General features: G+C 39.4%; 2 protein-coding genes across 3 annotated transcripts in view; both read left to right on the top strand.

The window, feature by feature from the left end:
* On the top strand, window positions 1–22,625 carry LOC108446727 (apolipophorins-like). Its single transcript, XM_017734254.1, has 17 exons — window positions 1–52; window positions 728–888; window positions 1,863–1,933; window positions 3,913–4,078; window positions 4,980–5,117; window positions 5,858–6,047; window positions 7,103–7,230; window positions 12,299–12,402; window positions 13,897–14,062; window positions 14,300–14,482; window positions 15,196–15,348; window positions 16,639–16,783; window positions 18,227–18,385; window positions 19,138–19,256; window positions 20,282–20,563; window positions 22,205–22,389; window positions 22,610–22,625. Exons 2-17 carry the CDS (start codon window positions 877–879, stop codon window positions 22,623–22,625), a joined length of 2,217 nt encoding a protein of 738 aa, XP_017589743.1. The 5' UTR covers window positions 1–52; window positions 728–876.
* LOC108446679 overlaps window positions 20,287–23,124 on the top strand; it is a 46,732-nt gene continuing 43,894 nt past the window's right edge. For both annotated transcript variants that reach the window (XM_017733943.1, XM_017733944.1), the window contains exons 1-3: window positions 20,287–20,563; window positions 21,573–21,728; window positions 22,205–22,389. The gene's annotated coding sequence lies outside the window, so the exon portion shown is untranslated. The remainder of the gene's footprint in view (window positions 20,564–21,572; window positions 21,729–22,204; window positions 22,390–23,124) is intronic.

Raw genomic sequence — 23,124 nt, 5'->3', positions numbered from 1 at the left:
GGGTCCTCAGAGACTTTAAGTTATGGAGCTTCCTGTTTTGTAGACTGTCCAGGTGAGTAAAACAAGACTGTATTCAGGCTTTTTATATGATAAGGAAAGAGGAATTTGAAAACTTCCACAGGGATGTCGTATTCTGAGAAGAATGATACTTATGTCTGAGTATCAGCATTCATGGAAGTAGCAGAGAAGTTCCACTAAGGTTTAGCAGGCCCACACCTGCCTGAAGTTTACATTCTGTGAACTCTGAAAAACTCCGAAGCATTAGAGCTGAGCAGAGGACTAAGCCAGTGTGGGACTAAGCCCAGCTATGGGCATGAAGAGCAGATCTATTTCATTTTGCTGTTGTGAAGGTCCTGCTTTGCTGCTCTCTGAAAGGTGTCAGAAGAGCACTGTGCTGTAAATGCATTACATTCCTTTTCTGCCCTCGGAAATTAACCTCATGCCTTGAAGGAAATTGTGAGGTTATGTGCTTGGGAGAGGGGGAAGTCTTTTCACCCTCCCTACAGGAGCTATGGCCAGTGTGCAGGGTGCTTTCAGAAACCCAGTTCTTTCAATTTTAAGTCCAAGTGGGAAGGGAACAGTCTGAATATCCAGCCCTTTGCTTAGCTGATTTCAGTGGCTGAAAGATTAAAAGGTAGAAAAAAAATAGAGAGAAGGGAAAGTTTAGTAGGCTAACCCCTTCCCCCTGCTCCTCCCCACCATATTTTTTTGTTTGTTTATTTCCTAGGACACAATGCATCGTACTTCCCCAAAAGAGCTAGATACAGCTACAGGTATTCAGCAGTCACCAACACATTCCTGCAGGGAAATATTTACAAAAGCAGTGGCATCTCTCTGGAGAGCACAGTGATTATTGAAGTATTGGGGAATTGCCAGATGGTTTTGAAAGTAAGTATTGTCATAATTTTCTGAGTGATTGGGATGAGCTGATGTGGAATCATATTTTTCTTTGGGATTATTGCTACATTTAAAACATTTGTTTTTCTTGTAATTAAAAGCCAGTTCAATTCTGGATCTCATCATTAGAGTTGCAGTATTGCTTTGATGCACCACAACTTGAAATTAGGCATTTGCTTGTTTTAAAAGCCAGGTTAAGCAAATAATTGTTTTCTAAGTGGCACAACAGTTTCACTGTTCTGTTGCATGAAGTGCAGAACTGGAGATAAAGCCAGTCCTTGAAAGGAACTTGGTTTATTTTAAAGCACTTCCCAGCAAGCATTATAAAGAGAATTTGAGAAACTTGTATGATGTGCTGGATTGGTGCCATTCCTAGCCCAGTGTAAAATTCAGTCTTGTAACACTCCATTCATCACAACAGGAGATCTGTCTCTCAGTGACAAGAGCAACAGGGCAGTTTCAAGTTGCAGAGCTTCTCCTGGGGTGAGCCCTGTGGTAGGTCATGTGGAGAATTACAGTACTTTAGAACTACAGGGGCAGCAGGGAAAATAAACTTCGCAGCTGCCTGGCTTTTCCTTCAGGTTAACAGAGGGGATGATTCATTGGTTTTGCTGGGGGGGTTGACACATATCTGCTAAATACACATATACCTGAGGCCAACAAAGAATAGGATAGTTATCCTTGTCCTAGGACATGGATAAAAATTAACTGGTCAGTGGTTTGACAATGAAAGGGATATAATAGTGCTGTATAAAATCAGTTTAATAGTAAGTGAAACTTCTTCACAGAAGAAATTTCTGGGAACTGCCTCAGATATGCCACCTGAAGATGGGGCTAATGCAGTTCTGTTGCAACACCGAGCCTTTGTTCATGGTCTGTGACATTCTGTGTAGATATCCTGATGTGATAAAGTCCACAAGTTCCTCTTAACAATGAAATATATTGCCTATAATCTTTGCTCCTAGGTGAAAGACGTGCAGATTAAGAAAAGTTTTGCATCCAGACTGGAGTCTCTGAAGGAAATGGACAGTCTAAGGTAGAAAACCTCCTAATCTGCCCTGGTTTTTGAGTTTTTTTGAAGCTATATGACTTAGCAGCAGCTTGACTGGACATTGTTCACTCTGCTTCATACTCTGTTCAGTTTTAGGGTTTCTTTTGATTTTTTTTTTTTTTTTTTTTTTTTAAAAGCAAGGATCCAGATACAAGCACCATAAGCAAAAATGAGAGATATTTGGTCCAAACAGGTTTTTCTTCAACCTAATTGTCATCCCTTTGTATGTAAAACCATTTGGACAGTAGACAGTTCAAATTATTCTGGGTACAAATCACCAGGCCTCTAGCAGCACGTATGGATCACAGCTCTTAGAGCTACAGATGTTACTTCTACAGACTCTTGATTTTTGCAGTACATTTCAGAAGTTCTTGGTTTGGAAGATTCTCATAAGGCAAAACATTGTGGTTTTTTCTTCCAGGATATTTGAATTGCATTTATTTGTCCAATGAGATTTTTGTCCTTTTATGTTTTTGGGTTTAGTAGCTCATTCATAACATGTCAGTGTGTTTCTCACTGACTTGCCAAGGTATAGTCTCCAGTGTAGATGGCTATACAAAAAGATCTCCTCAAACTATGGAAGTCTGGAATTTTCCCAGAGAGCTGATGCTTCTTGTGTCATCAAAAAAAAAAGCAGTTCTGTTGTCTGATTAAGCTCAGCCTTGTAACCTTCCTCTTTGTCCTGCCACTTGGATTCTCAGCCTTTAAACAACACTGAGAGCTGAGGTAATTGACTCAATTCAAAGGGTCAAACAGAGCAAGCTTGGAGTAAATGCATTCCTTTTTATATTCATCAGGAAGAACTTTGTGTTCTCTCTATGGACAGTGGTATCAGAGTTCAAATGATTGTACAGGCACATCTTCTGTGAAGTTATTTGTAGGATTTTCATAGCAGTAAGAGCAGTTGTGTATTGTTCTTTGCAGAGAAGCCAAAAAAGAGAGGTAGCAAAGAAAGCATTCAGTGAAGCTTGGCTATTCAAAATAACTATTCAGACAAGTAAGCCTTATTAGCATTTGCCTCAGCCTATTGTGAATATACAGTAGTCTAGCTTGTCCTCTGAACATGCATGTAATTTCCACAGATAGTAGCAAAACCAGGCACAGTTGCCTAGGAGTTCAGAAACCCTTATCCTATGCGCCCAGTCTCTCCTGGAAAGACTTAATCCAGATGTTGGTGTATTAAAATCTTATCTCTTACTTTGTGACCTGATTGATTAGATGAATAGTTAGCTCTCCAGTTAATGTGCAGATGAACTGACTAGCTCCCTGTATGGGAGCTGACCACTGGGCTACTGCAGAATTCTTCCTTTGGATGGTTTATTTTTCCCCATATAGAGGAAAAATATATGATTAAAGTATGTTATATTAGGAGCAAAAATCAATGTTAAAAAGTGATCTCTTGGAAAGGTAGAAAACGCTGTACTCTCAATCTGGGATAGCAAAAGCAATTAGGAAGTGTAGTGACAGCAGAGATTGGGGAATCAATCTGGGATAGAGCCCAAGTATGCACACCTAGCAGAGCAGGAAATTATGGGTTAATTGGAAAGCAGTTGTTCTTGTGTGCATCACAGCTGAAGAGGCATGATGCAGTTACTTTGCAATTCAGACATTCTAAAGGCACCCTGAATCTTTAAATGGAATTTCTGTCTTAATTAAACAAGAATCATTGCCATTAAGTACATTTACTTATAAATAATCTGCCAGGACTGCTTTTATTAAGTGTTACAGTTATGTTGAGGGTGCTGTGATTATCTTGAGAGGATTTGGTTTTAGGGTTTCACAGGGTTTTTGTAAGGACTTCTTGGGTCAGGGGGAATTTATGAAGAATAGAGGCTTACTATAAAGAGTGGAGATACAGAATTAGATCCATTGTGGAGGAGCAGCTTTGTTGAGGAGAATCTGAGTCTAGTCTTAAAGTGACTTGCACTCTTTAAAGCAAGAAATTATAAACTCTTTTATTGCAGGGAAATACTAGAACAGCATCCTCTTCATTTTTCTTTCCACGATGGGAAAGTTCTAAAGCTCTGTCCTGTGAGGAGTGAACAGACCTGGGCACTGAACATCAAGCGAGGCATTCTCAGTGTCCTGCAGACAGTGCAAGAATTCCTTGCTGGTGCTGTCGTTGAGGAGGTGAGACTGTCAGTCGTGCTCTGAGGTGACTCTTAGCTCTTTGTACATGTTAAGTCTATTTCATATAAATAAAGGGTTTTGCCACTTGGTTCAGCTGACAGTGGCAGTGATCTGATTGCTTTTTGTAGTAAATGTTCTAAAATTATCTATAACTTGCATTCTTGTTGAGGCTTGGAATCTACTACTTGGTTACCTGAGTTCTACTGCTAGGGCTTTACCTGTTCTCTGGAGGAAATACAATAGTCACAATTCATGATTATTTTTTGTTATTTTTTTCATTAATTTCAGGAGGTTTTAAGATCAGGGTTCTCAGAGCTCTTTGCAATTATTTCAATTAAACTCAATTTCTGCTGTGTTACACTGAAACAATAGTCCAGCATACCCTGCTGTCACCTGTATGTTTGCATGGGTTCAGCTGACACACCTCAGGGGCTGCTGTGAAGACCTGTCTCTAGACTGACCTTCAGCGTGATGTGCACTGCCTCATTCTCAGGCTACTGCTGCATGTCAGTACTTAAAGAGATGTTCTGCAGTAAGGCTTGGCACACCCATTTGTAGTTGAAGTTACTCTGCCTAGTAATGCTCTTCTGAATTAATGCTTCCCTGCATGCCCACAAAATCTTAAATGAAAAAGCATATGTTTGTAAATGATCTGATTCAGAATAACACAGTGAAATTACACAAACCAATAGACCCTGGCTACTATGAAGTTCAACCAAGGTCTTTAAAATTATATGCCTTTTCATGGCTTTGTGGCAAAGCCGGTGTTCTGCAAGGGAGAATTTAGGTCTCTGTTGTTATTACAAAAACAGTAATTATTAAAACTAATTGCAATAACCTATACTACCTCCTTGTATTGTATGTGTGCATGTGTGATTCAAGAGTGTATATTTGTTACTAGGTGGATGTCCTGGGAATATGCCCAACTAGGTATCAGCAAAAGGGGCCCATTCTTGTAAAGACAAAGGACCTAAACCTCTGCTCCCATCGCTCTTCTGGTTTGACTTCTGTGCAGTCGGTTGTTCTTCCTCACGTGTCGGTAAGTTTTGGGGAATGACACTGACTCTTCCACAGGGCCTTTTGACTTATTTGAAAAGTGCATCTGCCCAAACTTGAGTTCTTAGGAAAGAAATGGTGAATATTATTCTCCCTGTTATTCATAGTATCTGTTTTAATTCAAATTTGCTTTGTATTATTATATATATTATAATATATATTTTTAGGCACCTGGATTAAACTCATTAAAATATGTTATACAGGTAAACAAAGGTAGACTGTGGGAGGAATAGCGAGATGTGGGTAAGAAAAAATACATGAGGAAAATAAAATTATTATTTGTAGAAAACTTTGGAAAGATAGAAGTTTTGCCAGACTTACAGCTTTCCACTGTTGAGAGCAAATACAGTCAATATTTGTATCTTGTGGTATTTTTTTAGGTGAATATTACCTGTTTCTTGTATTGTACTAGATAGTGGTAATTTACCAGCCTTTTGCTTTTTTCTACTTTGCTTACCAAAGATCTGCATAACATTGAGGCTTTGTGAACTGAAATGAATTGACACTATTTGACTCTGACAGTTAATAGCAATTGTTTTTCTGTGATGAAAAACTAGGCCAAAATAAGGAGTGCATTAACCACAGGCTGGGCACTGTCAGAGGAATAGACAAGAGACTTTTCACTGTCCCAGAACTGGAATTGTCTGTGAAGTTGGGAGAGCAAGGATTGGATAGGCTAGCATAGGTCATCAAGAATCTTCCTGAAGTATCTGTTCTTCTCAGTCTGAACAGCAGATCCTGTCTTCCCAGCTGGAATGTGTTCAGAGCATTAAGGATGGAGTCCTGGAGGAGGCCAAATGCACTGAGTCCGACCGTGTGACGCTGTTCCCTCACCAGGGCAGCGGGGCAGAGATGCAGACACAGTCTTCTCTCAAACTCTTGCAAGTGCAAACAGAGACACTCTACAATAAAGGTAACTATGTTTCTGCTAAAGCAAAGCAAATTTATTTCCTAGAAAAATGTTGTGGCTTTGTCTTGCCTGTGAGAACTCTTTGCACCTATGATTCGTACCTTTAATGTATTAAATTGTTTTAAAGTAGGTGTTTTTACAGGCTGGGCCGAGCTGTCCCTTCTTCGAGGGCTTGGGCCTGCCATTACAAAACTGTGTGGATCTTCAAAACTGGGTGGGTCTCCAAAAGTGACAATCCGTAATGGCCAGCTCCTGTTTATCTACTTTACATACCTAGTGCCCTTGTATGTAGAGCATCAGCCTTCCCATGTCTGTGGACAATTCCTACTTTTTATACAAATGGAGCCTGAATAATTGCAAGTCCTAATGGAACTAAGGACATGCCGTGTCTGAGAACTGTTTCAATTTTTGCTGCTTCTTTGCTCTGTGTGTTTCTCTAGGAAAACAATTTTACTGAAGTCAACAGGTGGCTTGCCTGAGGAATGATTTCAAAGTTGAACTCTAAATACTGAGAAACATTTTTTTCTTTGTCTGTTTCTAAGTAGTTGTTTGGTTCTTTTTTTAAAGGAACCCCCAAATTTCCAGGACACTTTGTTTATAATTCTACCAACATAAGATGATAGGATTCTTCCTCAGGAAGAGGTTCAGAGCCAAGCCATTTATTTTTCTTGGCACCTAGATCTCCTGTTGATTTTTTGGGTGGTTGAAGTGTGGGACAAGTGATTAGATGACATTGGAAAAGGTGATGAATGTAAAGTAGCAGGGCCATCCTGAGAGACATATCTATGGAAAATAGGGCTTTTTTTCATGTGTATCTTTGTCTTGTTTCTGTGACTCTTTCTTTTGGGTCACACTTGTCTTTATCCTGTTATGTTCTTAAATTCAAGCTGACTGCAGGCATTCATATTTATCCCTTGGCTGTACTGAGCCTAGAGAGACTCTTAAAGAGAGAAATAAAGCCTCAGAGAGAAACTTTCCCCTTGCATATAAGGGTGAGCCATAGCAAATGGCCAGAAACCACCAGAGATCTGATTTTTTCTTTATGTTCCTTTCTCCAGGGGACTCTGAGGATCTGTATGTGACCAATATTCTCTATGAAAGGGAGGTAACTGAGAGGGAGATCACTGGGGGAGAAGTGACTGAACTGGTGTGGAAGCTTTGCTTAGCACACAGTGCAAGTTATGAGGTAAGCTGTACACACAACCTCTGCTTCCTTGTGAGGCTCTGTGGGGGCTGAGAATTCTCCTGCACAGATAAGAGGTGGCCAGGAGAGCAGCAATTTTGAAACACTGAAGCCTTCCATTGTTTTGGGCATTTTAAAATGTGGAATTAGAGAAAATGGTTTGAGGTGTTGTTTTCTTATAAAAGCAGTAAATCACACTGAGGAGTCAAACCATCCTGTAACCCCTGAATATTAGGCAAAAGCAATTTTGAATTATATTCTAAAATAATCTGAAAGAAAATGTCCCAAATTTTTATTTTGCTGTGAAAAAACCAAAAACATAAAAAGTGTCTGGTTTGGGTTGTCACTGGCAGTTTTGATACTTTATTGTAAAACACCATTTTTACAGCTTTAGTGTGAGATACTACTGCTGGTAGTGCTGTTGTTTCCATGCTTATTGGAGTTCTGCTGTCCTTATATTGCCTCATCCCCTCAAAACAGTTTGCATGTGAAACCCTTGCCTCTGGGTCTTGGCTGGTAGGTTCCTTGTGCTTCTGATGGACTCTGCTAATAACCATCATCTTTTCTGGGGATGCTGCTTGAGTCCAGAGGGAATCTCTGCCCCCTAGACCATTTTCATTGATGAAGGCTGCTAAGATAGGGTGGAATCTTCTGGTCATGTGGAACAGGCAGTGGCTTAAATACTTTTTATGATGACCATCATTTTAGATGAGGGTCTGCCTGTCTCCTTAGCTCACTTAGGTCTTGTATTTTTTGTTGATACTGGCAGCAACTGAATCAGTAATTGTCACTGTGTTTGAAATGAAGATCCCTATCTCTGTGAAATTCAGAGGTTATCAAGAATACCTGTTATGTGCAATACAGAAAGATCAACAGATGATTATGCTTAACCACTGTTCACCTGAGATCAACCGAGGGCAAAGAGAGGACACTTCATATCCCATTATCCTTCAAATAGAGTGATTCTTGCTGGTAGTGATGTTCCTACAGAGAAAAATAAGGAAAAAAAAAAAAAGTTCATGTGAAAACAGAACACACTCTTTAAGTAATTTTTGGTCAGGATATTACTAGAAAACAAGTATGGTCTAATGGGAAAGGCACTAAACAGGGCATTGGTGCCTCCTTGAATTTGCCACTGATGAGTTTAATCAGCTCATTCCTGATATATTCCCTGTCCTCTGATGTCTTGTTAGATTGTTTGTACTTTGGAGCAAGGTGATTTCCTGTGCAGAGGGGCTGAGATCTCTCCTGTAAATGCACATAGGTACAAGTGATGTTAACAGAACACTTCAGACCCAGCATAGAACGCACTCACCTTCCTTTGTTTAGATTAAGTCCCATGTCAAAGAATGAAGCTCTGCCTGTCTTTCCCCTGGGCTGTACATAGATACTGGGGGATGGAGTAGAGGCTTTATGGGGACTGCAGAGAAGTGCAGTGCTGGATTCCAGCTCTGCAGTGATATCTTGGGTGTGTTCACCTTTCTCTTAGCATCACCTGTGATTCATGAGCACAGGTGGGCCTTCATGTTTTGTGTGTGAGACTTCAGGGGAAGGCACAGGGTGGAGCAGGATAAGTCACAGCTGCTGAAGCCAGCACCTTCAGTCAGCTGTGATAAATTCCAACCCCCGACTTTACTCCCAATCTGTTAAACCGTGATCGTAGTCTGACCTGGTACCACAGCCTGACAAAGGCCTTGGCACCAGGCTGAGGAGAAAGCAGTAGGTGGCCTTTGTGGGTGCTGGAATACTTGGGATAGACTTCTGTCTGTGAGTTATAAGCAGGTCTGCCATTTCTTTTAGCTGCATGCTGTGGGGACTGCAGCTATGGAGGGCTAAGAGAGCCATATAATAATGGTTGGTGCTAATATAGAATAAAAGCAGCCTCTTTGGGAATGATAATTCTTAACTCCATGTGGTTGTCAGTGTTACAGCAGTATGAAATGGCATTTAGGCCCAGGCTAGAGGGCCACATACTGCCTGGAAAATGCTGAAAAAAGAAATTACTGCAGCAGACCTGAGAAACTTTCTCTAAATCCTGCCTTCTATGGAACACTCTTAATTCAGTGTCTTTGAAAGAATGGTAGATGATTTTTCCCAGTAACAGTGGGATGTCACTTCTGCCTCCAAAGAGGCTTACTGGCTTCATGTGTGGGAAATTTGTTTTGTAAATCACTAAGATTAGCACAAGTGGCTGCTGTCTGTGCCACTGCCTAAAAGAGAGGTGAATTATTCATCATGTGCCCATCCCATCTCAGGGTTTGATTGGTTGTCAACCATTTTCACTGTTTCAGAGTGTTCTTTCTGTGTGACAAGACATTTCAAAGAGAATCTTTATCATCCCTCATTTCAACCAGTAAAATGTCCTTTGGGCCAGGAAAGAAGTTATGGGAATGCCCAGAGCGTTGCTTGGGAGACTGCTGTGCTGTTCTGCATGTATAGCTTGTTTGTCCCCTTATTGTTTGACTCTGAATGAGGTGAGATTATGCATTTCTTTCAGGACACAAAACCAAGAATAAATGGAAGGGAAAATCTTCAACTCCAGGGAAAACAGTGAAGGGATGAGAAAATGGAGGTGGAGACTGTGTCATTTCCAAGGAAGCAAAGTTGTTGTTTAATTTTTTAATGCTATTATGAGACAAGATTGAATTTCAATGTGGATGTAGATTAGCTAATGGACCATTAAGTGAACAAGCTGCATACTGACAAAGAATGGAAAAAGGGATGGGGAGAAGGGACCCTCTCTTGAGAGAGGCTGGAGAAAAGCCTGTCACACCACTTCTTCTGGGGCTGCATTTCCAGTGGCTGGTTGGGTTTTGGTGCTTGGTCAGTAGCTCTGGTGAATGTGGCTGTGTATACACTGAGCAATGTGGGCAAGAGTCAGATTTGCTTTGCCTTGCTCCTGAACCCCAGTCTGACCCAAAAAAAGTTTACTTTCAGGGCATGATCTTTCATGTTTTGGTTGTTTTGTTGGTTTTTTTTCTCCTGGCAAGGCATTCTAATTGCTTGCTTCTACCTAGTTGCTTTTTTTAAAATATGGCAGGCCTGCAGGTAGAAGGAAAAGCAAGCTTCTATGTAGAATAAAAGCCAGGCTTTCTTATGTTTCTTTCAGAGGTGGGCATGGAAGTCAGATTTGAATATAGTTTGTTATTATGATACTCCAAAAGAGGAATTTGCAATGACAGCTCAATTTCAATGCAGCTGACCTTAAAAAAATGAAAACAGCCCACCTGGTCAGACAGTTCATTCTAAAGCTTTATTATTGGAAAGTAAAAATAGCTGTTTCTCTGCAAAATTTTGCACGAAGTTGTTAGATCGGAGCTTGTCTAGTCAGCAGGTGTGAAGCAGAATGAAGTCAGTCTATAGTCTAGAATTGTATCACCTGAAAGAACATCAGTCTGGCAGTTTTATCTTGAACTGTGCTGCAGGCTCCAGCTGATGGGCCACCTGGGCTCAGCAGCAGCTGTACAAACAACTCCTTGTGATGAGATTTGTGAGGGTCCCCAGCCCCCCAGTCATACTGCCCACAGTGGATTTGCCTGTGGAAAAACGCACATAAGGCCCACACTTTAGAAAGGCTTTTAAAAAATTACATAAAGCACAGTTCTCTGAATATTTTATTGACCATAAAATGTAATATATTTCACCAGCTCCATAATGTCCAGGTTTGTAATTTCTTTTTAAAATAGACCTTAATGGTAATGATGGGATGGAATGGAAGAGAAGGGAATGCATGTGGATCTATCTGAATTTTAGCTATGGAATTATAAATTTTAACAGAATTAATACATAAGTGGGGCTTCACATACGAGAACAAATTTTAATTTGATGAAATTAATGTATTATTTCTAAAAAGAATATAAATCCCAAAAGAATAAAAACATAAACTGTATCTGTGTTGGATCTGACAAATTACTCCCTCAGCCTGTCAAACAAAACAGTAAGAAATTACTCAGACTTCTTACTGAAAGACAGCTTCTTGTTACTGAAAATGTCTTGGCAGTCTTAAAATCAAATGCTGGCACTGGGTTATTCCATGTTTTCATTGTTTTTTGGAGTAGCTCCTGGAAGGAAGGTCAGGAAGTCAAAGTAGGTCTCTCCCCAAACCTTTGGAAATGTGACTTAGTGGAATTGGACTTTGTATGATTTTTACATGAAGAAAAATGTTTTCTTTGGGACCAGAAATTTAGTCCTATATCTAAGCCTTTCACATCTGAGGTGAATAAAGCATTGAAGTGAATCTGACATATGGACCATGTTTAAAACTTACACATTATAAAATTTGATTAAAATGAATATACGAGATACTGTATTGAACATTCTGCTAATTTTTCGAGTAATGAGACCTATCTTCTTTCTTGAACTTTGGATCAGGTCTCAGAGGAACACATTAATGTGCTATATAGCCTTTAAAATACCAGGTAAAACAGCTGCTGTATGATGTAGCAGTTCCTCTTAGCGAGAGAGAACAGCTCGTCTGCCTCCATGTTTCCAGCCAGTCTTGTGCTGCCTGCAGAGGTAAGGGCAGTTATCCTGGGCTTTTCTCCAGTAAGATGCAATAATTTCTCACAGCCCAAGGGTTCTCAAGGGAAACTTCTAAGTGTTGCCCAAACTTCAGTGAAATGATCTTTCGCATAAACCTAAGATTAATATACAGTTAGCTTGACTATTGTTTCATTTGCGTCAAAGCCATGTCAGCAGTTCTGGTCATAAATCAGGATCTTGCTATACAAATTCACAGAAGATTATAACTTTCTCTTCTGGATTGTACCCACAGTGCTGCATTTTGGTTTATTATTCATTTGTATGCCAGTGGTGTGCATGGTGGTTGCTGAGCACTCTTGTCTGAGGGACTGACTGACATGTAAAGCAAAAGCCCTTCTCCATATGTGTTTGCAGTCTGGAGAGAAAAGCAAGTGAGGGAAGGAATGTAAAGACATGGTGGAGAAAGGAGGGTTTAGTCCCAGGTTACATGGTAAATCAGTGGCAATGCCTGTATAACCTCTTGTGCTCTGTTCTCTGAAGCTGGTTTCTACACAGCAGGAGTATTACAGTTGTGGTTGTGCACTTACAGACTGCAGACCTTTTCATGACTCTCGTGTTTGAACTTCGACGTCTTTCTCTTGAGGCCTTAAGAGCACTATGGCAAAGATCTTCATTTAAGTGCAGAGACAACTGGTAAGGCTCCTTTAGTAATTGCATTCAAAAATATACAGGAAAAAAATGTTTTGCAAATATTTAAAATAGTAAACGTTTTAAGTCTGTGCCCAAATGTTGGATTTAAATTTGGAGCATTTTAAAGGAATAATTTGTATTGCAGATCTTGTTTATGTAGCAGAGGGATAATATTGTCTCCTTACGGAATGAATGTTATGTGCAAAATAGACTTTCTTGTCCCATGCCTATTCCCATTGCCAGACTTCCTGTTTCCAAAGCAAAGTGAATGGGAAACCTGAGTCATGGCTTGGATGGAAATCAGTTCTGCTGGTTTTAAGCTTATGTTGCCATTTGTTATGAAGAAGCTTAACCTGGATCTGTACCTTCAATGCCCTTAGTAGTCATGGATGAGAGGAGACAGATGTTAGGCTGGGAGTATGGATGTGGTGGAGCTGCATCTTTCAGTAGCAGCTGGATCTCAAGGTGGTTTATACCGACTGTAGAACCATGGCTTTAAAGATCAAGGCCCTACTCCTCTGCAGTCAGGAGTAGTTCTGATCCAGTGGTTTGAGACTATCAGAAATACTAATCCAGTATTATTAAAATCAGTACTAAATTTTTCTTCCTTCACAAAAATGAAAACAATGAAACAATTCTTTTACTTGGTTTCAGTACAAAATGTCATCAGCTTGTTTGAAATTAATCTAATGCCAGGTTTTATGTTTGCAACAATATCTTTACTTGATGCAAAAGGGGGAAATTTTGTTTTGGGTTAGGTTTATTCTCATTCTTTGACAAATAGTCATGCTAATGTTCTTCAGTATTAGACAGTAATTAAACTATTCTTCCTCTTTTGTATTAACTTTAGGCTGATTTTACTCAGGACATGGTTGTTAAGTTTAGGAGTGAAAAAGAATCCCATGCAGACTACTCTGTGATGCTTTCATGCCATTTATTTTAACTGCTTTCTAGATAATGCAAAAGTGTCCTTCCATCAGTATAGAAGGCAGGTATAGAATATTTACAGAGGGACTCTTAAGAGCCAAAATGTGTATGGTCTGCTGGTGTAAGCTTTCCCCTTAGATAAGGTCTAAAAAAGCACAGGAAGTAAAAGCTAGGCAATTCTGGTTTAATATTTTAATTTGTTACAGGTGAAATGAAACAAATAAACCACCTTAATAAAAAATCAGGGCTTTAAGGTACCTCAGTCTTTAGAAGTCAAACCTGGGATATGATGTGGCTTCATTTTCAGAGAAAGCAACTGAGTATTTTCTTGAAAATCTGGTTAGATACAGTTCTTGAAACACCAGTGCACTTCCATCACATCCTGGCTGAGGCATATTTCCGTAAGGCCACTAAACCAAAAGATAACATTGATTTCTGTGAAATCTGGCATTTGCTAAGCCACTGGACTTTTATTTACTTTGAAAGAAGCCCAGCATCAATGTATTTGTTATGTGATTCTTGAGTATTTTGGTCATTTTAGATTTGCTGTACTTTTTTCTTGTGTTACAGGCAGCCATTAATAGATGCTCTCCCATCTTGTGCTACAGAGGCATGTGTTGTCCTAATGAAAGACCTCATAGCTTCTGCAGAAGTTGAGGAAGACAAAGTAGAATATTTCTTCTGGTCATTTACATTCATTTCTACTCCCACCTCAGGCATGATTGAATCTCTTGCTGTGAGTGGATGTTGCTTTTTCTTTTTTAATTTGTAATGAATCTAGGTGGCTCATAATTTTTGTATTTTACAGTAACAGTCTTCTTCACAGATTCGTACAAAGCTCTGTCCAGAGAGCTTTGTTGAGATTGAGTTTTAGTATGTAAATATTTTGATACATTTATTATCTGTGGTATGTTACAATAGTCATTCTCATGACTTTTCTGAAACACCTTGCTCTTTTTGTACTTGTTTACAGCCTTTGCTGAAGTCACCTAGAGCAAGCCAGAGCTGCTTCTTGGGAGTAACTGCTCTTGTACATAGGTTTTGTTCAGCTCACAGCTCCTGTGATCATGTACCTGCTGTGCAGAGTGTGATGAGGACTCTTGGGAAATTTTTGGGAGGAAACTGTACTGTGCAAGATTCAGAACATCTCAGCAAGGTATTGGTTATACAGAAGCATATGATATAGTGCTTTCTGTTCCCTTTATGATCTAGAACGTGTTTGATGAAAATGGTATTAATTGGATTTCCAGAAAGCTATGAATACAAGCTCAGTGAATGAATATTCCTTGCTAGAACAGGCCGATAAAATTTTGTAATCCAACAAGTATGACCTATCAGTATGGGTGTTCTTGTGTGTGGAAATAAGGAAAAGTCTTGGGTTTCCTTATGAAGCAAACTTCATACTGTTGATCAGTATGAAGAACACCCACCTGTTGACAAATTACCATTTTAATTTAGCTGTTGTGTGCAGAACTCCATGTTGAATCACTAAAAGGTCTAAATACCTGTGATCAAAAGGGACAAAATATCAAAGAACTTGAGAAAATTTTCCTGTACATAGAATTTGTGACTTTTTCTTTTCTGTTGCAATGCAGGCTTTTAAAAATGTTTTCTAATTCCCCCAGGTCTAAGTCAGGTTCTTCTCACAAGTGCCACATGGCATTAGAATAGAACAGGGGTCCATATGTGTCTTGTCCTCCCAGTAAAGCCAGAGTATAGGTGGTACAGTAGGGGCTGCAGTAAGCTCTCCAAATGACCAGTAATCATTTTAAACAGAGTTTTGCACAGAAAATGTTAGTGCCATAAAATTCAATGTACAGCAGATAGCACATGGAGAGCTTTCTGTTCTACCTTGATTTGCATTTACAGATGCAGCTGGTGTTGAAAGCCATTGGAAATGCGGGGCTAGCAGCAGCTTCGCTGGCTCCTGCTTTGAGCTCGTGTGCTTCCCTGAAGAGTCATCCCGTGGAAATTCGCCTCGCTGCTGTCCAAGCCTTCCGGCGCATTCCCTGCTCTGTCAGGGTACGTGGTTTACTGCCAGAGGTGACTGATGGCTTCCTGGCACTGATAGAGATTTGGGAGTTTTGGTATAGTTACAAACCATGCAAACAGATAAGGAACAAGTGTAGACGTGTTCCAGCAGAGCCCCCTCTGCTGTTGGAGAAGAGGGTAGAACCACCCAGATGAGCAGTCCTATAATGTGCTTTGCTGCGGTTGAGGTAACACATCCAGTGACTGGGGCAGTGTTTGTGACTTCCTAATTAGTCACTTCAGCTGGGTGCCTTATGTCTGGGGGCATTATGGCTGAGAACCCACAGGACTTGATTTTTCCCATAGTCTGTTTCACTGTTTCATTCTCTGATATATAAAGTATTAATGTGAGAAGCTTGTTGTGATTTGCAATAACACTGCCATAGTTACAACATTTTGTTAAATGTTTTAATGGAAGAAAGTTCAAAACTTGTTTATCTCTAATACCTTGATGTTTAAAAGAATGGCAAAGCCAGGAGTGCTGGCCTGGGCAAAGCTGACAGAGATGCTCCAGAAGAACAAGAGGCTCCACGTGGACTTGCACTTGGAGAAGCATCTCTCTATGGCTTCCTAGAATTTAATTTCAGCATGGATTGGTCACTTGTTCTGCAGTTATGAAGCTTGGTGTTGCTCGTTAGACGTGTTCAAAGTATCAAGTCTCTATGTTATATACCACATCATTGTCTAGCAAATGAACTGCTGAACTGGGTGGACTGGGGTTGCTAAATGCTAATAAAAATGTTCGTAGTGTCAGTCACCAGTTTCTTAATTCCTGGCAGTTCACTAAAAAGTCATCTTTGTTGATACTGGGGAAATATTGAACAGAATAAATTTGTTGCAGTCCTGCTCTTTGATTGAGACCAGAAGTAATGATCTTAATAGCCTGTGAACAAAACCATGGCCATTGTTGTCTGTGTATTGGCTGTGGCACGTGAGAGATATGATAGACAGGTCTCCCCTGTGGTGGAACAAAACCATCCTTAACAGTTGTGCTGGCAAGGGACGCTCTGCATTGCAGAGTCCTGTATCGATTCGTCAGTATAGGGTTCAAGGTCATAAGGACAGTTTGTTCAGGAAATTTGTGGGTAAGGTAGTATAGACAATATGTACATACATTTGTATCCATGTTACACAAAGGGACTTTGTCAGTTATAAGGCAATAGCTGTAAATATAGCAGTAGCTCTTTGAGAACAAAAACCTACCTGGGCCTGAAAGTGCACGTGAGGTATTTTAGGGGAGTAAATCATAATTGTCTTTATATTTTTATCTTTCTCTCTTAGAATGCTGTATTACTTCAGTTGTATCAAGCAACCAGTGAAGATGTGGAAATAAGAATTGCTGCTTATTATATAGCAATGAAATGTCCACATGAAGAGTTATTTAAACAAGTTCAAAAGACTTTGCTGAAAGAAACATCCAGCCAAGGTCAGCCAAGCATCTACTGAAGTCTTACATGTTCCTAACTGATACTTCAATGTGATATTTACTTTGCAGGTGTAATGGTACCAACCTATATCAATTTTTATTTCATCTCAATGCTTTGTAGATGGTTTCTAAATGATTGTTTGTATGAGTTTTATTTTGAAACTGTGATAGTGTTAGTTTAGCAATAGTCAGTAAGGACTGACTTTTCATAGATTTAATCCCTTCTACTGTCAGCATTTCATTCACTGAAGGCTCTTGAGAAGGATGTATGGAACAGCTTTGATGCTGAGTGCATTAGAAATACAAATGGATAACTGTAAATTGCATTTTGTTAAGGTGAGAAAGAAGCAGGTGGCAGAAAAAAATATTCCCATATTCTAAAATTATTTCACCACGTTCAGTGAAGAATACCTCTAGACTAATCCTTTGCATTTACATCTGTCAAGAAGAAGCAAACATGAGAAGGGTATCTAGAAGATTGTTTGCAGGCAGATGAAAGCAGGCTCTGTCTGCACTGTGTCTGGATCCTGGCCAGCTCTGACTTGGAGCTGGTACCTGTTTTCCCAGGATGTTATGTCCGGACCAGTGTATCCTGCAGTGATGGTGAGTCCAGGCTCAGCATTGTGTTCGCCTGCTGATGTGGCTTGTGGTTTGGAGGGCACTCGTTCCTCTCTGTTCAGAGTTCAGACACGGAGAAATTGCATGCACCTCCAAAATCCTGTCAAGGTGTACCCTCAGGGATTCCTCCCTGTGGCTCCATGCAGAAAATTTAATTTGTCTGATTTATGAAGGAGCTCTATAAGTCCATCCAAAATGTTGTGTATTTTAAACAATTTAACGCAGTACTCCTGAATATTCTTAATTTCTTTCCCTTGTCTTTTGTTGAGGTGGCAGCTAAATAATTTATATAATAAATGTTTGAATAACAAGTGCTTTTGAAGGCATAGGGCACATGTTAGTTTTCAATTCCAACGTTCAGAAAACAAAATTTGAAACAAAGAAATTGTGTTGAGAAAAATGCAGTTACATCCGTATTCGGTATCTGTGCATTGAACTAGCACTGGAGCCTATTACCTTTTATCTTCAGGAGACAACAAAGCTGCTATTTAAGAACCAGACTCCAGAACATATGGGAAATGTTTGCCCCCCACAACACAGCACATACATGGCCAAACTGGGACTCCACAGTGTCATGCAGGAATACTAATTCTGAATCACAATTGTTCAATTGTATGTGCCTTTTTTTTTTTGTTTAAAGTGCTGTTGCAGTAGGTGCATCAGACTGATTTTAACCGTGCTGAAAATGAATGAATTCTGTTGTGGCCAGGGGAATGGCTTAGAATTAATGGTGGTATAAATAAATAAAAATATTTCCTGCATCTGTTTTTAAAACTCTTGTAATTTTTCTCTGATTTCCAAATGCATTTCTTCGTTGAATTTTAGTGGGCTCCTTTGTTTGGAGTCATCTCTCTCAGCTCCTGGAGACAGATGATCCATTGAAGGAGCATCTTCGAGATTCTATTCCTGATGAAATCCTTAGCAAAGATTTTGACCGGGAGACATGGAAATACTCCTCATATTCTGATGTCACATTTCACTCAGGTATGTGCAGTTTTAGAACTTAATGCTTTGTAGCATAAGGATTATTAAAATCCCACATGGCTTTTCTGACACTTTACGACTTGCTCCAGAGAACTTTGATTTTTATGACTTTAATACTATCCAAATGTAAGCTTGATTCTGCTGTGACCTTAATTGGAGTATATGAAATGTATTTCCAGCAAAGCAGATACCATACACCTTTGCCTCTTGTGAGAGAGGAGACTAAGAACCAATGAACATTTAAGATTATTTTTGTGAGCATCAACATTTAATTCCTTCCTTAGTTAACTTCCTTTGCAGCAACAGGGGATTGGGATGTTTTTTTGTTCTCCTGATTCATGTGCTGTCCTTGGTATAAGAAAAGAGTCAAACTAGTTCCTTCCTGTTTTACTATCTGTTCATTTGTTTTCAGGGAAAATGCTAGATGATGTTTTTCAGAGTCACGTTTTGATTTTCTGTCCATTTCTTCCAGTGCATTTATGTATCTTATGTATTATAAATAGTTTCCTTTTTGATGTTAGTGAAATAATACCCAGTAATATCCAGTAAATACAGAATTCCAGTAAATGGAAGTTACTTACAGTAATGTCTTTGCTGTATTAAAAAGTTAAAGAGTTTCACCTATTGACAATGTTTCATTCACCATCATCTTATTGAGTGGAGTAACAGTTTTCCAAAGAATTATGAATTTTGCACAGTGTATGAGAACAGCTGATCCCCAGCTGACAGACATCTGGTATTTTCCATTGCAGCTGGTGCAGGTGCAAATATGGAAGCATCAGTGGTCTTTTCTCCTGCATCTTTTCTACCACGATCAGTCATGACAAATTTGACTGTTCACCTTATGGGACAGGCTATAAATCTCCTGGAGGCAAGTTTATGGATTTTTTTAATTGTGGGGGTTTTTTATTCCCCTCCTCAAATGACATTTGGTATATTGAAGTACAAAACATTTTCTGTTTTCCTGTTGCAGTTCCTTTAGCAAAGTGTGCTTTTCACTGCTGTAGCACAGTTGCCTCAGACTGGTGAGTCCTCTGTGCAATGGGCTTAGTCAAAATAAAAGCACTGCCATTCTGCTAGTGCCATGCACTAGGAAAGTGACTTACACTCAGCTCCTGTTGATTCAAATGAAACATTAAAGTCAGTGCTTCCTGAGACACTGCTCTGGCTCCTGTTTAGGATAGTGAGACTCCTTTTCTTGATGTACAGTGGAAAATGGATTGGCTTGGGTACACCATTCCTTTAATACAGGAGACAGACTCATTTGTACTGAGCTGAAGTCACTGTTCTAGTGCCGTTGAGCATCCAGTGCTTGGGATATTTCAATGACCTGCCTGCAACCTCATAATCTTTAGCTGTGCCTCTGCTGTACCAAGGTAACAATGTGCACGTGAAAGAAAGAATTTAACGTAGCCTTCAGATCTCAAGTTTAAGCTTGCAAGAGAACAAAATATTTTTTTCAGTGTCACATACCACGGATGTATGTGTGTTAGTAATTCTGTTTTAAGCAAGCTTCCAGACAGAATCTTGTTTCAGAGCATGAAAAGGGTATGTTAGTGTTTTCCAGCCAAAATACTGTTTTTAACATGCCAAAATAGCAGTAGCCCCTTCTGGCCCTTCATGGTGTAAATAAACCACAGTACCTGAATGAAAAAGGATTTTTATTTTGGACTGAGCTTTACATATCTAATTTTTATGGGAAGATCTAATACTGAAGTATCCAGTATGGAATGCTGAAGGAGGTAGAATGCTAAACTTTGTAGACTACTGTGATCTTGCTTGGTAAATCTTTTCTGTTGGTTGCATCTAGTTGTATATTTGATTTTCTGCTTTAGAACTGGCCATGGCCTGTACGTGTCACTGTTAGGCTTTTCACTGCTGTATGCTTTTCACTAGGTTGGTGTGCGATTGGAGAATGCTGAAACCCTCATAGAGAAGGGTTTTGGGCCGAAATCTGCTACTTTCAGTGACTATTTTTTTGGAAATACTAATGAAGAAAACCACAAGTCAGAAACCCCAGTGGAAACAGCAGAGAAAGTCAAGCAGAGGAACTCGAATTTGAAGCGATACAGCCCTGCTGATCATCTTGTGACAAAGTTTGGCAAGCCAAAGCTGAGAAAAACAAACCAAAATTGTCTTGGTAGAAAATACAGTAAGATGAATGAGTTAGTCAAAAAGGTAACTGAACCTGCAGATCTTGGAAAAATTAATGACATTTCCCAGTCAAACACAGGGCCCCATCTCACACTGGACAACTGCTCTGGATTACTGTGACTCCTTTGCATAAGACACATTTAACTCATTCTGCTCACTTGCAGAGAATTTAACAGCTGCAGAAAATACCGAGCAGCAAAGAGCCAGATCTTTAGTATTTTTCAGATTGTTTTATTGTCTCAAAACAATGACATTCAGCCATGGGATTATGTTGCCTGTGTTTTGGGCTTCCTCTCATTATTTTGAGCTCTGGTCCCTTTACGCTGATGTGCTTTTGTCTATTGACTGCTGTGCCACTGTAAACAGCCACTTGATGTTGAGTTCCTGAGTCCTGTTGTTTGCAGTCTGACTTCCCAGTTTGATGTCAGATGTTACATTGACCCTTTGTGAATTTACCCATTTTTGGAGAGCACTATGTTTTATGCACACAACAGGAAAGCTCTGAGAATTGACTTCAATTGTTGATGTATTAGCTGGAAAACTCAGGGACTGTGATTCATTTAGTTTGTCTTAGATCATCTCTCTTCTTGGGACTCATCTTCCTAGGGTTTCTTGTTAGAGAGTAAGCTCATGATCATGTTGTGTTGCTGAGGTATTATAGAATCATTAGGAGAGAAAATGTAAAATTTTTACTTCCTAGCAGTTTATTTAGCAATCAAGACATCCCTAATGTTGTTTTGAGATTGTATTTTTAAAAGCTTCCTCTGTTTGTGGGTGTGTATTGCAATACTTCTCCTTTGCCTGCCATCTTAGGACTGGACATGAGCAGTGTTCATAGTGACATCCAGCTTGTGTGATGTGGAGCTGAAGTGTAGCTGGAAAGAACAGCTACTAATCCAGGGTCTTGAGTGGTCTCCAAAGTATTTGAATGTCTCTTTATTAATAGCATAGCCTGCATTGAGGAATTGTTTATTTTGAGTTTGAAAGGAAATTATAACACCATTCCCTTTGATTTCTTTCTTTATCATGGCAGTTCACTGAGAGAACAGTAAGAAAGGAGGCACTGAAATGTGAGCTAAGCATGAAAATCTTTGGAAATGAACTTAGTTTCTTAGATTGCGAAGATTTAAGAAAACAGATGAAACATTATTCCTTAAATCTGGCTGAGTTGGCTGTTAGACTTCTGAAGGTAAAAGGAACCTTTTTTCTATTTGAAAGTAAATATCTTGAGAAACTGCTTTCTGACAGATATGTAAAAGATACAAAATATTACTTGTTTTTTCTCTAAAGTGAACTCTAAAAGACTCCAGTGTGTATTTGGTTTAAACAGCATTCAGTACATTAGGCAGACTTGTTCTTACAATTGTTCAATTGTATGTGCCTCTTCTCTCAATGGTTCTTAACTCTTGCTTCTCTCATTCAAATCCATTCATGCTTAAGTGCAAATTCTTTTTTTAACTGGGGTAGGACTGGTGTCTGACTCCTGCCATGGCCATATGCAGGCTTTGGGCTGCTTTCTTCTTGATATCCCAAATCAGCTCAGGTAAAAACACTTTCACAATAGATAGATGCAGTCAAAAGTTATATCTGGAAAAGTTCTCGAATGCTCGAATTTTGTTATGCAAAATAGAATTCTGGTTTTTGTTTGTGTTTTTTTCACCACAGGGGCAGGAGGTCCAGTTTAATAAAAGGATGAGTTTGGCTGCTGAACAGTTGCAGTTTCCAGCAATTTCAGGCTTTCCTGTTCAGCTGGCAGTCAATGCCTCAGCAGCAATCAACATGAAAATCAAAGGGAATGCAGATTTCAAACAACAGTCCAATTTCTTTCTAAATGGATATATCAAGCCAAGGTAATAAATGCTGCAAATGTGTCCCTTTCACATCTTCCTGGTGTAAAGTAGCAATTCCTGAAGTGAAAGTTTTGTGTGAATGCCTACTAATTAATTAGGAGATTCCTGAAGAACAAAAGCAGTCATCAGCCTTCTGCTGAATGGTTGCCATGGTGTAAGGGCAGCAGTGCTTTGCTGTCCTTCCTGTCTGATTTTGAACTCTCTTGCTGTGTTATTCCAGTACTGGTTTAAGCTGACTATTCCACTCTATCTCTAAATCAAACTCCTTTAGGAGTCTGCTTGCATGCAGATGCTTTACCTGTTACAAGTGGATTTTTCTCAGGATCAAACATGCTGTTACAGGTTATGGATGTACAAACCAGTGAATGATTTAATGCTGTTTCCTTTCCTGCCTGTTGTAGCTTTTGTATGTGCTGAATACATTGCTAAACTTCACTAAGGGCTGTACAGACAGAGAGAAACTTGCCCTGTGATACTCAGTTCTCATCGCTTTCCCTTTCTTAGTATTTCATGCTGAAGTCTGGGTTCAAATCCCTTCCTTAGAGGAGATACAGTAAAACTGTACTTTAATTCATGTTAGAGAGTGTGTGTTGGTGTATGTGCAATCTTTTCAGTTATTTCCTGAAACAAAATAGTTCAATTTATCAAAATATATTTTAATCATAGAATATACTGTGTTACAGCATCAAGAGCTGTGTATTTATTGAAATGGTTTAAATTAAGTGCTTTAAAAAG

This window comes from Corvus brachyrhynchos, unplaced genomic scaffold (assembly GCF_000691975.1).
Source record: "Corvus brachyrhynchos isolate BGI_N302 unplaced genomic scaffold, ASM69197v1 scaffold5, whole genome shotgun sequence".
Taxonomy (NCBI): domain Eukaryota; kingdom Metazoa; phylum Chordata; class Aves; order Passeriformes; family Corvidae; genus Corvus; species Corvus brachyrhynchos.
This window is presented reverse-complemented; position numbering and strand designations above follow the sequence as displayed.

What these genes read in the sequence shown, in the direction of transcription:
- LOC108446727 (XM_017734254.1), top strand. An exon ending in CACACAGTGCAAGTTATGAG is followed by an intron (nt 7,231 to 12,298) that starts GTAAGCTGTACA and finishes GTGCACTTACAG; the next exon opens with ACTGCAGACCTTTTCATGAC. An exon ending in TGAATGAGTTAGTCAAAAAG is followed by an intron (nt 20,564 to 22,204) that starts GTAACTGAACCT and finishes TTTTCACCACAG; the next exon opens with GGGCAGGAGGTCCAGTTTAA.